The sequence below is a fragment of the Thermobia domestica genome, chromosome 5 (assembly GCF_964235325.1).
Source record: "Thermobia domestica chromosome 5, izTheDome1.hap1.1, whole genome shotgun sequence".
In the NCBI taxonomy this organism is placed as follows: Eukaryota; Metazoa; Arthropoda; class Insecta; order Zygentoma; family Lepismatidae; genus Thermobia; species Thermobia domestica.
The window spans coordinates 86,329,445-86,346,290 of NC_137458.1; the positions used below are offsets into that span (position 1 = coordinate 86,329,445).

Below are 16,846 nucleotides of genomic sequence, written 5' to 3' on the forward strand. Positions count from 1 at the left end.
CTGTACGGAACAGAAACATGGACATTACGCAAAAGTTATAAGTAAAAGACCATGCAACACAATGAAATAGCATAGAAAGCTATTATGACACACATAATTTACCTGAAGAAAGAAAAGAAAGAAGAAAAAAAAACAGCAACATGCTCATAGCCAGTTTACATTTAAAATATTAACACAAATTCTCCATAGAAAATCATTAACTATTTTAATAATACACGAAAACTGCATTTTTAACTGCTCCTTACTCTTAGGTAACCTGATGGGAAAACGTTTAAGGTTTCAACGAAAGATCCTTAGATATAACTTTGAATGGTACGGAAATGTTAATTAATGCTGGTACCAATTCCGACCTCCATTTTGTTGACACCTCATACTAATACTAATAAGTATGGGAGCAAATATGACTTAAGCACCTACAACTTGGGTTGAGACAGATATAAAATTCTAATTACTTTGTTAACAATATGAGAGAATGTCTATAAAGTCAATCCAACAACCCCTTTTAACTCACCTTAATAAAACGTTCGTTCTGTTAGACTAGAATGAGACCAAAGGCACTCTAAATATTGCCTTAATGCGTATCTAAGGAGTACAATTCTTGTAGAACTTTGTGACAGTTGAAACAAAACAATTTTTATATGAAATAGGAGCAAATATTCGACAATGACTTGAAATTACAAACAATTGGGTTGGTTATTCTGGATCTACCACACTTTGCTAAACAAATAATAGTTTGATCGATTAATTAGTTTAGCATCCCTTTTTCAGCACCAAGGCTATCTGACGCAGGACCTACTTATTACAGTATGATTTGATTTACTATTTGAACTTTTATCCAAAGCTTTGTCAGCAAACGGAAAATGAACCCAGCACGCAGGTTATGCACTTGGCTACGAAGTGGCATTAACCGAATTGTGAAGCACAGCTTGGAAACACTCAGGTGAAAAAATGATTAGTTTATTCATGAGTGCAAGATATTATTTTCTCAAGGTACGAATTTTTATACAGATGTTTAATAAGTATCATTGCTTTACGTGGTCGTAAATGTAGCATTTCTAGAAGGCGAATTAAATGACATTGTTCGATTAACTTTGTTCTGATTCTATGCGTACCTCCTATCGTTAACAAAATTATGTCGAAATTATTATTCCATATTAACCCATCTGAAAGTTGTGAATGAAGTTAAGATATTATTTACATTTACAAACGAACAAATGAAGTTATAAACTTCGATAAAAAGGCGTTTCGATTTAAGATCACGAATCATATTTTTGTAACGAGTACTTAAATTACTAGACCTTTCCTTGATAGATAGTGTCTAATTAAGCAATTTAGGCGACCATGAACAAATGCTTACGTAACATCTTGATTTATACCACGTTCAGCAATCGGCTATAAAACTGGAAATTATTATCTTCAACTGATGGTAAGGAATTTGTAAATTCAATACTTCATATATTAACAAAATTTTGATACCGATACTTCGGACCTGTAGATTGACTAAAACGTGTACTGAAAAGCAAATCTGTTATAGTGCAAAGCATTGGAATCAAATGAATCAGTTGCAGAGATTTTGTGTGAAAACATGATTTATACATATCTATCTAAGTGTAATAAATTCATGAGCACGCAATGCACAAAAATACTCACAAAAATCGAACAAACAATGTATCAGCTTACCTCGGTTGGCAGAGACTCCATCGAAAGACGAATATTTACACCTGATCCTTCTTTACTATCAGACTGTTTATCTTCTTCTGTTCCTGGAGGTATATAATCATCATCATCACTTGTTAAACCTAATTCATCTCCATAGCAGGTGTGAACCCATTGCCACATTTCCTGCATAGACAACGGCTGAAAGTAAAAATAATATTACCTGATGCAACTACATCAATATTACAATATTACACAGATATCGTAACTAACTGTTTCCAATAACATGGTAGCAGCATCGTGGAAAACAACGAGTTATTTTCTACAGAAGCTGATCCGATTTTATCTGAACAACTTGCAAACGAGACAGTGATATGATCAAACTGGATTTCACAGAGCAAAAGAACTCTACGCACATGTGTATCAGTCTTGAAGCTGGTGTGTAGCACAGTAAAGGTGTTGCAATGGCGAAAATAGAGCCGAAAAACACTGCTTTTGGGAAGGGCACGTCATGGCTCTTTCCCATACAAACTTTAGCATTTAGCGTATAGGAATGTCGAAACAACGATTTTGTGGTGGAACGGGCCACGGTCAGTGTTTCAACTAACCGTTATGCATAACAGTCCCGTCCCTAACCCACATCACAAACGAAATCGTATCCAAAGAGGGCATCATTAGAACTCTCAGAGCTGGCACGGAATATGTCAGCTTGTGAGAATCTATTGTTACAGTGTTACAACCGAATAATTACATGTGGCCCAATCAACAATGAATCATGCAGTCCATCACAAATTGAAGATGTAAACTTTCTTTAAGATCGCCATGCAGGTGTTAACACCATAGCATATCACGGAACGAAAAAGCAAGGGCAGAAGGCTATCTGAATGCAACCTAGCTGATGATTGCGAATATCTTGTGGCAGGAACATGAATCTACATAAATGACTGTAGAAAAGTTTGGTGTTCATGAAGAAGACTGATGAACTTTAAGCGTCAATGCAAAGAAACTTTCACGAAAGGTTTTATGGCTATTACTTACTTTTGCGACAGAGGAAGCTCAAGCTTCGTAAGAGCGAAAAAAAAAAAAAAAAAAAAAAAAAAAAAGTGTTAAAATCAATGCTACTTATTACTAAGAACATGTTCTACCCCAGTTTCCATAGATAGAAAACACCAGCTTAGTATGGCAACAACATCCATCATGTGAAACTGCACCAGGACAAAGCTTCAAGTTACACGACCAAAACATTACTGGTCTTCTACCGACCATGCAGCTGCAATATTCAGCTCGAAAATATTCTCGTTAAGAATTCAAATGCTAGTCCCATGGATTACTTTGCTTTTTAAAAGGTACTCGAACGATAAACGTCCTCTGGAAAGTCTAGAAGCAAGAATGGGACAATACTCCTGGTACAGTTCCAACAAAGTCTACCGAAATAACGGTATGACCATCACATCGAACATGACCAATGATGCCAGAGTGGAATATCTTAGGTAAGTAACAACTTCAATTCGTTTGGATGGAAACGGATCATTTCCGCTATGAACAAATATTGTGGCAAGCCAGACAGCGTTTAGTTTAGTAGGGTCAACACATTGGCTACCATCGCCGTTAGTCTGGCCTTCTAGACTACAATTCGATATTTCTTAATTCAAGTAGCTACTCAACTGGTTCATTATCGAAAATTACCATCATCGAGGACTGAAATCTGCATTACGCGCACCAAAGGAATGCGTACTGATAATTCAGGAACATGGAAGCACTTCTTTAACAAATAATCAACATACTTATATCTCTAAATGATAAGCTGCAGATTTCAAAATATCCTTTTAATAACAGGAAAAAATATTAACGTAGAAATACTTTCTGCTTATACGTAACATAATTAATATCATGAATGCATTTAATACCTTTCTGCTTTGCAAAATAACGAAATAGTTATTTGGAATTACAATATTTCGTAATAAATTTGCATAATTAGATCAATCGACATGAATTCTCCAGAGGGACGATACTATCCTATCGGGACTGGAAAATATCCCATAATATTTGACTTTCTTATCTGAAAACTACATTTTCCACTGTTTTGTATGCAATACAATAATTTTCTAGCGCAGATAAAACACTGTAGTATTAGACAAAGGAATTATGAACACCATGTAACAATTTGAGTATTACCTGAATATGAAAACAGTTTATTAGTGACTTTTTATAATAAGATCGTCCGATTACTTAGTACTCTGGGTAATATTGCAGCTAAATGCTTATGATCGTATTTTTATGACATTAAGTCTCTTTTCCTCCCCGATAAACACAACCTTTACGAAGACATCTATGTGTCAGCTGGAAAACATTGCGTGTTACGATGAAATTTATAGCTACTACAAGAGCCACTACTACCGAATTTGTCTAAATGGAGCAGCCAGACGAAGAATACTGGGAGAAGGTAACAGTTCTCCAGTAGCCAAGTTAGTGAAAATTACACTGATTGGTACGGTAACCTAGACTTAGTCCTAGGCATGGTCAGAGTGACTTTAACGGCTGGGATACTGCGGGGTGGAAGGGAAACCACCACTCTATTTTTCCCTAATTCGGTGACAGTAGAAAGAGAACGTATGCACAATAGTCTTTCGCAGGTCACATTATAGTTCTGAAGGTAAAATATCCTATCATTTGGATCTCTGGGAGGGGGATGTCTTAGGAAGGACTTTGGACGAGAGAGCAACAATGTGGGGAAGATAGTTAAAGGAACGATGACAAGCAAAAGCAAAAGGTTTAGAATAGGGATAGGGAACTACGTACTATGTTACAGAGAGGGAAGGTAGAAAATCTTAAAGAAGAAATGAAACAAAGTAATCTAGACTTCGTGAAAATTAGATAAGAAGGTAATGGGATGTTGAACAGCGAGATATATATAGAATGTTTTACTCAGGTAATGAAAGGGGCGCTCATAATGGTATAGAAATAATTCTGGATAAGCGCTTAAAAGAAAAGGTAGTGAAAGCAGAATTTGCTGGTGAGCTATGATGTTAAGACTTAAAGAAAAAAAACGAAGGATCTAGTATTGATACAGACATTAGTATGATACAGACATAGTATTGCACCGACCACTTCGCACACAACTGAAGGAGCGCAGGAAAATTATGAGAAAATAAAGAAATTACAGATAGGGAGAAGAGAGGTGCATACGCAATTTTAATGGGAGATTTCAATGCACTTGTGGGAGAAAAACAGGAAGGTTGTGTTGCAGGTAAATATAGTTTAGGTGAAAGAAATGAAAGTCGAGAGGAACTGGTCAATTTCTGTAAACAGAATTAACTAGTAATTGGGAACACTGGGTTCAATCAGCATAAGAGAAGAAGATATACCTGGAAATCCTCAATAGACGGCCGAAGATATCAAATAAACTATATTATGATTCAGGCCAAGTGTCGTAATAGCTTGAAGAACGCAAAGCCCATTCCTGGGGACGATATTTTCTCTGATCATAACCTAGTACTGACCGAAGTGGATATTCAATTTAAATGTATGCATGAAGAAAAGTAGGCAACAAGATGTTGAATACTGAAAGTAAGCAATCTTTTCGTTGAAAAATTCTAAGAAAAATACTCAAACAAGGAAAGGATAGGTGCGGATAGTAACAGACGGAGGGACTATATTAAACTTTGCCTAAGTAGTAGTGCTGAAGAAGTAGGTTATCGCGAACGCAAAACGGCTAAGAAACTATGAGTTATAGAACAGATGTTGTAGAAGATGAGGGAAAGAAAGGAACGGAAACAGGCTGATACAGAAGAAGGCAGAAAGATCTACAGAAAATTAAACAATGAGTTACGAAGGGAAACAAGCAGAGCCAGGAAAGAATTTTACAGAAGAATTAGAAAGAATTGGGAAAAATGAAGAAATATACACGGAGTTGAAATTAAGGAACTCTGGAGGAAACAAAGGGGTACTTCGATGGAGGTAGAAAGTAAGAATGAGAAGGTAGTCAGCGAGATAAGTGAAGTCCTAGAGAGATAGAAAGGATATACTGAGGACCTATATGAGAGTAGGGATGGACCGTGTGACCTAATGTTGAAGTACAAATTGAAGAACGTGAGAATGGTAAAAGGTTTAGTATTCTTCAGGATGAATTTGAAAAAGCTGTATCTGCGATTGGGAATGGAAAGGCAACCTGGATAGATATTATACCAATCGAATTCATTACGAATATGGGAGACAAGGGCAAGAAAAATGTCCCGACTCTGCAATGAAATATATGAAGAGGAGTGTAACCACAAAATTTTCCTGAAAACGATCGCAACATCGATAGCTAGGAAATCAAACCCAGAGAGATGTGACGATTATGGAACTATTGATCTCTGAATAGAGGGTTGTATGGAAGAACAAATGAAAAAGTTGGGGAGAAACGATTCGGGTTCAGGAGAGATAAGGGCACAAGAGATGCAATTCGCTTATTAAGAGTAATTAGTGAAAGAAAAAGGGTTTATAGAAAACGGGAAAGAGATGTATGTTGTATTTATTGATCTAGAAAAGGTTTTTGGCCGTGTGAATTTGCAATTGTTGCTGGGAATCCTAAACAAGTTGGGCTGGAATGGTAAGATAGAAAACTCATACGAAACATATATAACAACGACGTAAGTGTAAGAATAGAATAGGGGTGGGAAATGACAGAGAAGAATGCAACGAGAAGGGAAGTTCGACAGGGATGTTGTCTTTCTGGTATTATTCAATATCTATCTAGAAGAGATAGTGAAAAAGAGACAATATAATGAAGACAGCATTTCAGTAGGAGGTAGAATAATTAGGTGTACGATTTGTTGCGGAATCTGAAAAGAAAATCAATAAGATGTTAGAAAACTTGAGGAAGGGCTGTGAAGAATATGAGATGAAAATAAATGTTAGAAAAACAATAGTTATGGTGACTGAAACGAAGTGTTCGGTGCCAAATATAGAAGTACGGGGGAAAAATAGAAGAAGTAACTAGTTTTAGATGCCTGGTAGTGCGAAGGTGAAATAAAAGGAAGGATAGAAATGGAGAAAGAACCTTACGGAGGAAGAAAATACTATTTTGTGGGACCTTGGATAAAGAGTTAAGAAAAACACATAAAATTCTTCGTGTGGAGTATTGTACTGTACGGGGCAGAAACATGGACATTACGCAAAAGTGATGAAAAACGATTAGAAGCTTTCGAAATGTGGGTGTGGAGAAAATTAGTTGGGTCGAGCAGAAAACGAATGCGGCGTTAGAAATGATGGGGAAGAAAAGAACAATTTTAGATATCAAAAAGGAGAGAAACTGGTTGGGACATTAGCTAAGAAGGAACTGTCTCATGAGGGACGTGCTTTGGAGAGTATGGTGGCAGGAAAGATAGGGAGGAGGTGAAGGAGGCTACAATTGACGGAAGGCATCAAAACAGAAAAATTGAACGTGAAAACGAAACGGTTAACTGAAAATCACCGAGCATGGAAGCTTCTCAGCTGCAGCAAATGACCTGCCAATAACGGCAGAATACCTATGATGATGATAATGAAGTCTCTTTTGCTTCAGTTTGTCACATGAATATTACATTCCTCGGATAAGAACTCAAACTTACGGTACCATCGTAATATTGAATTGATGTGGCAATGAAACGAGAAATCTCAGTTAACATGTTAAGCACGGACAAAAATAGAACACTTTGAACAGCCAGTTCGGAAGTTCGATCGTATTTACTTCATATAAGTTTTCAGTTTAAAAAAAAATCCGAGATTACCACGGAATAAGTAAGGTCAATTCCCGTTACCATCGAGATATTAAACTTATCTATGTCTATAGCCACCAAACAATCCTTTACTTCCAGTTATATTCAACGAAAATTCTTCTATTGCAACTATATTTGTTACAAAAAATGTATAATAATGTAGCTGAAGTAACTGAAAAACATATTCACAATACTTTGGAATAAATTTTCCTTGTCTATGTATAAAATATTATTAATAATAACGATATACAACAGATTCACTTAAGGCTTACATTCAGATGCTACTTCTTTTTCCTGCATTTCCAAAATGATCATTGTATCTTTCAGTTTCCAGATCTAGCACTCTGAATTCATGTAAGTAAAAATACACATCTTTTACTACATATTAAATTGTCAAAAACTTCCAGATATGTAAATGAATTGACCAATATGAAAAGAGTTTCCATTCACTGCTGCTTTGGGTACAGCTCAGAAAACTGTACTATAATGGTTTATTCTTTCCGAAGTTATTTACGAATGAACATGCAAAGCTAAATATTTAGTAATTCAATTTACAACGTTAACCTTTCTGAAGCACTAAATTCATAAAATACGGTTACTTCAATATGTTACTTTTTTCTTTTCATACCTGATCCATCAAAGCATTTTGCCATACTCGAAAGAGCATAAGATACGTCTTATCCCGTGCTCCAAAAGAGGTGAAAAAATGTTTCTCATTTTCTGTACAAATCTGAATTGCATTTGGAATGACTAATGCAGTTTTTTCTTTGGTAATTGCCGTTACATCTTTCCACTTAATAGAGACCTAAAAATAGAAAAGAATATATAGAAAAGAATGTAAAAATAGAATCTACTCAAACAATAACTTTAAAAGCTTCAATTCATATGGTTTTACAAATTAGTATGCACAAAATGAAATTTCATTAACTAAATATTAAAAATTAAGCATTTCATGCATGAAAATCACCTGAGTTGCGTTGTACTTTCAATTAACGTTGCTAAAAATTTCATCGATTTTTTATTTCTCTGCTGCCTTTGTTAAGGCTCTCAAAAAGAATGGATTAATGTTTGCGAAAGGAGCAGCGGAAAACGTTGCCGTAATTATTAACAACAACAACTGAAAAACTGAACAGAACTTAGGTTATATATTTAAAATATTTTGTTTGAGTATTGTAATTTCATGCATAAATTGTGAAGCTGTTAGCATACATCTGTACTCACCATGTAATCCCCTAAATAAGTAGAGCCCTATTATATAATTTACGTTTCCTATTAATTTCATAATGCCCAATACGCTCAAGTAGTTCCTCTAATAATTTACAAATATTTAACATGTTATAAACACGATAAATGTCCTAAGAAAGAAAATTTTAAAGTGATTCTTAAAAGGATTTAAGTTGTTCTCTACCAAAAAGATCTCAATTAGAAGTCTAGTTTTTACTTCAACTAAAAGAACGTATTAAGAATCGAAAGAACTCAATGATAGCACCTTCACTAAATTTGCCAACAAACAGTAAATCCAAATTTCCTTTATTCTTCTAGTTCCCAAAAGTTGGAGTCTGACTTACTCAAAAACAAATTCTCCCAAATTGTGGCCCTAGCCAAAATAAATAAATAAGAAATAAAATTAACTTTAAAAAATAAATAAAAAACCACTAACCAATTATACAATGTGCAATAGAAGTCCGTGAACAATTAAAAAAATGTTATAGCTAAATGAGTAGCATTACAAAGAAAGAAAGAATGTCACTTTAAAGAGTAAAGTTGTAAGTTTTTCTAACAGTACTCACTTTACGAACACTGTGTATGGAAACTATGTGTGACCCTACAAATGTCGATGCGATAATAGAGCACTTGCTACATACGTCTCAACATGTCTTCTGAGATTGTGGCTATTGCTTGTTCAATTCTCCTTTTGAGTTCCTCAACACCACATAAAAGAGGAGAGTCATATATAAGGTTCTTTAGGTAACCTCATAAAAAAGACATTTTAAAAAAAAAAAAATCACAAGGGGTGATAAACGAGGTCCTAGGAGGCCATTTTAGCACACATTGGTCGGTTGCTCCACCACGACCAATCTACCGATTGGGTAGCTCTGCATTCAGATATGCTAACACCACGATGAAAATGTATGTATGTGTGTGTTTTCGTTCGCTTTCACTGTTCACTGTTGAGCTGAAATTATATGAGTTTAGATTTCAACTGCAAGTAAGGATGTCCAAAGGACTATCTAGAGAGAGGGATATTGGTAAGTCTAGACAACTCCGATGTCAGTGACAATGAAAATGAGTGGGATATTGACATTGAATTGAATGAATGTATGGAAGATAATGGAGATTCACATGACCAAATAGAGGAAGAAGATTAAGACATTGAAGATGTGTTTGTTTCTAGCCAGTAGCGTATGCAGAAATTCATTTCGGGGGGAATATAAGGGTATTTTACATTAAAATTCCTAAAAGTTTCCCTAAAATTACTCTAAATTTACACAAAAGTTGAAATTTCGGAGGGGTCCGGATTCCCAGGATCCACCCAGTGCGTACGTCCCTGTTTCTAGCACTGGGCTAGAATTTTCTACTGAACCACCAAATGTTGGGCGGCGCCGACGTCACAACATTTTGAATATAACACCTGTCCCAATGAATGATGGGAAAACATTCAGAACAATAACAGTCATTTTTGTCATTTATTTCACCAGAAATTGTGAACCTTATTGTCGAGGAAACGAACACGGAAGCAAATAGCGAAAATTCTGTTTGGAATGTAGCTTATCCATCCAAACAAAAGACATGAAAGGATGTAAGTACAACTGAAGTGTATGTTGTATTAGCAATTCTTGTTGCGGTGGCCGAATTTATGGACATCACACACGCGCTTCAGATCTGTAAAGAGGTAATGTAGCTTTTCGACAACCTTGGTTTTCTGCTGCCATGTGAAGTGCATGTTGTGCAAAAATGTACCTGAGTGAACACTTTAAAAATATTATCTGTTATTTTGAGGCTAAGTACTAGTTTACTGCAACGACAACCAAAATGTATATTTTTTTTTATTTTACAGGTGTCCAACACTGAATTTCTCTTGTGAATGATATAAAATTTATTATACTTTGCATCTATGATCAGTTTAAATATTTTTAATTATTTATAACATTGTATTTGAATGTAAATAAAGCAAATCATTGAAAATAACAGAATCTAAAAACAAATATTTCACTAAATCCCAAAATTGTATTGGGGTAGTCAAAATATCTCGCTTGGTAACTTGGTAAGGTATAAAAAAAGCTTGGTAACGGGGGGTTATCTAGTAAAAGATTTTTTTTACAAAAATCAACAATAAAAATCGAAAATAATAACAGAATGCCATGAATTCCCGCAGTGAGTGCAATTTCAGAGTTTCGAAATCCTTTGCTGCCTTTTGCCATTCCTCCCCCACTACGCTTCATTCGTAAGTGAATGACATACCAAACAAGACTTGGCCGGCTCTCACCTCTGGATTAATCATTGATCACAGCATCTGATATTAGTTATAAATGGTCCTTTATAGTCAATTGCCGCTGGAGGAATCTGGTACATCTTTAATTCTTAAAATTTTGAATGACAAAACAAAATGAATATACTTAATTTGGAAATAGAGCCAGGTACAAGTTTTGCGAGTCATTGGCATAAGTAGTATATGATGCTGTGAATTTTAGTGCTTCAAAATGCTTAAAGCTGGCTTTTCTATGAAAAAGAACCTGGACAATTTGTGAACGATTTTGAGTGTAGTGTGTTTTCAACGGATTATTCTGTACTGTTCTGTAAATTGAGTGAAACTGTGGAAATATTATTTTCTCACACTATAAAACAAATTTGCTGAGACAGAAAATCAGATGATGTAAAGCTTCTTCAAATTCCGCGTCGCGTAGTAACAGTTTTGTGAATGATCTCTGTGTAATGCAGGCATTTTGTTGTGCAAGTTAGAAAATGTTTTCTTCAGAAATTTTCTCGGAAAAAACACCTAACAAAAAATTTACATCCGAATTGCCTTTTAGAAAGAGTTATGCTGATAATGTGTATAACGGAAGTCTTATCCAAATCCGTGAAAGTGTTATGACAGAAATATTGGACTTCAATTCATGAAATATGGGCGCCGATCCTCCCCCCCCCCCAAGCTCATGTGGGCCCCCCTACTGTATTTATGAATATACAATATTTGGCATAATTTGAATGCAATTTGTCTTAAAATCTTCATATATATATATACACCTTCTGCATCTTAATCCCCCCCCCATTTACAAAGAAATCGGCGCCCTTGTGTTCTAGCCAGTCCCATTGACAATGTTCTAACTGGAAATTTGGAAGTGTCCGAAAGCACAAACACGTACTTGATTGCATCAGAAATTTTAGAAAAAGCAAAAAGTACGGCAGTTACATAGCATTTTCAAAATAGCTGACAGTTTTGTGGCCACATACATGAAAAGCGAAGCAAAAGGTCATATGGTTCTACATGTACTCCAAAATACGTTGCATGCGCTACACGAATTGTGACTGAGGTGTTCTCATTTTCCACGAGTTTTTCCATCTTCCTATGTCAAATGTGAAAAACGTAACTGTGAAAGTACCTTGAGAACCACTGTTTTTCGTGAAATGGCCCCTGAAATTCTGCTTCCACTTCAGCTCGTCTTAAGAGATGGGTACATGGATTAGAACTGCTATCTATTATGTTAATAACTTGGAATCAGTCGAAATAATTATTGATATTCTCGGTGAAGATGATACATTTTGAATTAAAATTGTTCAAGTTTACTAGTTAAAAGGATCAGTTTTTCTTACATGAATATGAAATGAAATGAAATCTTTAAGTTTTACGTCCCACGGTTATGCCGGTGAGGCTAAAGGAGACGGTGATAATGAGAGATGAATGAAAATGGTGGAATGAAGAAAGTGGGAGGAAACGGGAGAACCCCGAGAAAACCCACAAGCACGGTGTTTGTCCACCACAAAGTTCACTTGGCGGGGGCTGGGATCGAACCCGGGACCCCAAGCACCAGAGGTGAACGCTCTACCACTGAGCCACCGCGCCCCCCTACATGAATATGAATCGCATCGTTTCTTTGAGTAATTGCTCGAATATCATTTAAGAAACCTTCCCCTGAAAAAGGATCTAGCTTTCATTCCTGAATTGCCACTATTACTAACCTGGAGAAAAAGTAAGAAACTTTGACCAATTCTCTTACAATTTTCAATGATGCTGTTAATGAGCTGACTGTTATACCTGAGAACAAGAGCGCGCAAATTTAGCAGAACTGTGATCGAGTTGTAACTCGATCCAGATTTGTGAAACTGAAAATCACCGCTAGTGTTATGGAAAGATATGCCACTATTGGCGTTGACACAAATTCTTTAGATTATTTGTTTACGGTCACTTCAGTGACGTGTATGGGTAGAAAGATTACTTTTTACATCTAAAGTATTTATTCACACATAAGGCAGTCTTTCGTTTGAAAACCAAAGAATTTGTTGATCATTTCACCAGAATAAAATTCAATTGATTTTCTTGAAGTAAAAATAAACTGTTACTGTAATAATTTAATAGTTCGCATGTATGAAATATTTTCTAAACTGCTAATGTTAAGTGTATATGAATAAGCTTTACGCGTGTCATAATTTTCAAGCTTCAAGCAATTTTATGTGGTAAGCAAGGATTGACTGACCCGCCGGGCAACAAGAGAAATGCCCGTGTGAAAAAAAAGAAAAAACTACTTAATAACGAAAATGAATAAATTTTCCAGCAATACTTATTTACATTGTCTGTAATAATACTCAAAATAATTCCATTAATAAAAATATACACAAAATAAAAATAATTCGCGTATGTTATGAATGTATCTTGGTGATAACTTTCCAAGTGCGTGTAAGATTCAAAAATCTGAAGTTACAGCTATATAGCCACGGAGCCGGACTGTCTTCTACTCAAACTTTAAACTAAAATAGCACCTTGATATCCTTCAAAGTTATTATGCGGGTTTTAAGTTTTGTTTGTCTATTGCAGTCTGTGTTATGTAGATTCTTGGTGTGGCAGCCGTTGGTGTTACTGTATGTAGTCGATGGACTCATGGATTGAATAATCAAAAAGATAAGTTGTTTTCAATATTACATTTCCTTTACAAGTGTAGTTCGGTTATTGTCTTCTGTTTTATGAATGACGAACTTCCAGAACCGGTCGTTAAACAGGGCTGTTTTGAGCATAAATTCATACTTGGTGTATAGTGGAACTAGGAAAGTATAATGTACTTTGAGTTCGTTCCTAACCATCGTGTACAATCAATGCTGACCTGCCGAACAATTGGAGCGGATGTATGCTGCACTATGCCAATAATAGTTCGCATTGGTGAACTAAAAGTGCGTCCTGCTGCACAGAATAGGGCGGAACCACACTCAACTCAAAAAATGGAACAGAAGATCAAGGAACTTGATAGCATCAAACTGATGCCACGCCCAGCGTATAGTCTTGACCTTGTCCCTTCGTATTATTATCTGTTTCGGTCCATGGTGCACTTCCTGAAATCACAATGCTTCACCAACCAGCAGGAGATGGAATCAACAAAGACTGACTTCTTTCCGTCTAAAAAGACGTTGTGTATCGATGTGGAATCGAGGAACTGGCAGAAAGATGGCTGCATGCAATCCAACACGAGGGGCTATACTATCAATGTTAACCTGCTATAATAAATATCAGTATGTTGTGTTCCAAAATATTGCAAGGCTTATGACTTACCCTTATACGACCAATTTTTTAATACATACTTAACTAAGAAGAAACACCAAGTATTCTCTTACACTATTACAGATTTCTCTCTCTTTTTTCTTTTTTATTTATATCAGAATTGTTTCATAATTCTATAGTTACTTTTAGAGTCATTTGTTTGTCCTTATTTCCTTCGGCACGCAATCAAAATATATAAGATTTCTCTGTGTCCCTTAAATCTGTAGGGCACTATGTATTTAAGTCTATTATTTCTACTTTAAAAATGAATATAGATATTGTGCTCTCGGGTGAAATATAGTATGAATATGGTTAATAAGATAACGACATGAAAGGACAGAAGGTGCATCAGGCATTATAATTTCATTCTAGATTCCAGATGCAACCTTTGTTCTCTGAGCTCCCGAGATATCCACAAGGTTTTCGCTGAGATTTAATGATTTGAGCAGAAGGAATACCATAGCATGAAAGCTAAATTAAAATTAAGAAAATTAAAAGAAAATAATGCTTACTGATGTTTCCCATCTAAATATATTTGCGTAGAAACACAGATAGTTCTGTGATACATATATACGACCATGTACCAATATGTCTTTCTGCAACGCGCAAGAGTAATCTGAAATGAGATAAAAAAATTAATTATATTGGACATTTAGTTTATCATATACTTGCCTCATACAAAAAACTACATTTTTCATGTTCATCAATAATAAAAATATAAATTAAATATTTATTTAAAGATATGATTTGACACATATTTATATAAACTAGTAAAAATGCATAATAACTACTTACTGCGATATTTCAATTCTGCTTCGTGCGATATTTCAATTCTGTGCGGTGCCATTGTATGCATTATATTACCTCTGTGTGTTTCTGGTATTTTTATTTGTACAGATTTTTAACATTACTAGCATCCACGTGCTAACCTTCAACGAAACACACGGTGACTCGTATAGAACTTAGATCCAAACTTGGTTTTACACTGCTGCAGCAAACGTGTTAAGCACACCGCTAACAAGTGCTGTGCTTGGACAACAATGCCCATATGCAGTGTCCGTAAAGCTACTGCGCACTAGCCGGGTTCGATTTCCGGTGGGGGCACTCGGTAGAAAAAGTGTAAAAAGCCTTTTCAGGACAACCATCCTGAATGGGGTTTCCCTCATTCACATCAGGCAAATGCCGGGGTGGTATATAACTTATAGGTCCCGGGCCTTTTCCTTCCTTCTCTTTCCCGGATAGTGTGATCGCTGATCGCCGAGGAACGTCATCTCTCACACGTGACGGGCTAACATGGCCATAGATACCGAAAGCCCAGAAATCTAAATCCTAAATCCTATTGCGCACTATAAATCCATGCTTCTATGTCAGTAATGTATGACCCGTAAACCGCATCACACCTTTATTCGTATATCCTAAGATTATTGCTACACTAAGATGCCAAAATGTGTGCAGACATGTTTGTACCTTCAAAGAGATCCGTTTTAACATCTTTCATCGAAAACACTTCAAATGATGCTACTTTCGGTGCACAGGAATTCCCGGACCCATGACGATTGAATTATATATCATATATACTACATATTATGGTATATATTTACAGTTAATATACATGTATATATATGTGGATAATGGGCGCCTGCGGAGGGGGCAACTGTCGTTCCCTGATATTAGAAAGGGGGTTCTATTCTTCGAAATACATGTCATAACACATTAGATTTGCTTACTCAACCACTACAGTATTTAATATACTATTGTAGTTAATAATATGGAATGTGCGTGAATAATTGTTTTAAATGATGTATTATATGCATCAAAGTGTGTATCGCGACTTCGCATGTATCAATCTCTTGCTCCTTCTTGGAAAAAATTCTGAGGGCGTTTGTGATGTGAACCATTTATCTTGAAACGCCCATAACTCTTAATCTTATAAATTAAAAACGTTCAAATTTTATACCATGCAAATATCGCGAGGGAGGAATTGTTTGACATACTCTTTATTACCACCAGATTAGCAGTGTGGCCAACCTAACATATAGTCGTGTTTTCTCAAATGGTATTACGTCAGGTTATTACATATTTCAGATCTACATATTAAATTAAAGCATACAATAGCACATTTGTTATTCAGTGTTACAAAGTAAGGCAGCTACAGTATCACTAACATCGAAAAAAAAAAAAAATAGAGGGTTCTATGACAGTAATAACGCAAGTGAGATGGACACGTAGATTCACGTAGGTTCACAGTAGCTTAGTGTAGAATACTGTCATGATACGAGGTATTTTGAATAAATAGGAACAAAGTTACAATTTGACTTTTTCTAAACGGCCTATTTCGAAAACAAGCTTAGGTAAATATCACATCAATCAGATGGATAGTTTTAAAAAATTCGTAAATATCGCACTGAGTTATAATCAGCAATAGGATTTTTAGGCGAAGTTCTTATAGGAGAAAAGAAACAGAACAAATACTAAAACAATAAGAGAAAAGAGCAATAAAGGTGTTATTTTCCCTCAACCGCAATTGAAAACAACCTCTACATATAGTATTTCTAAAGATTAAACGTAAGCATTTGGAGATAAAACGTCTTTGTAGATGCTAAAACTATTTTAGGGAAAGTACTAAAGCTATAGTAGGGAAAGTATGACCACTTGAATCCCTGTATGTAGATTTGAAATATATAATACATTAACGTAAAAGCATTTA

The 16,846-nt window shown here is 35.5% G+C and overlaps 1 protein-coding gene across 4 annotated transcripts in view; it reads right to left on the reverse strand.

The window, feature by feature from the left end:
* The window catches only part of GramD1B (GRAM domain containing 1B), a 197,093-nt gene that overhangs the window by 49,199 nt on the left and 131,048 nt on the right, over positions 1 to 16,846 (reverse strand). For all 4 annotated transcript variants that reach the window (XM_081758773.1, XM_081758776.1, XM_081758775.1 and 1 more), the window contains exons 5-7: positions 14,652 to 14,755; positions 8,023 to 8,199; positions 1,681 to 1,857 (exon numbers count right to left, since the gene is read on the reverse strand). In XM_081758773.1, coding sequence (XP_081614899.1) covers positions 1,681 to 1,857; positions 8,023 to 8,199; positions 14,652 to 14,755 — 458 coding nt within the window. The remainder of the gene's footprint in view (positions 1 to 1,680; positions 1,858 to 8,022; positions 8,200 to 14,651; positions 14,756 to 16,846) is intronic.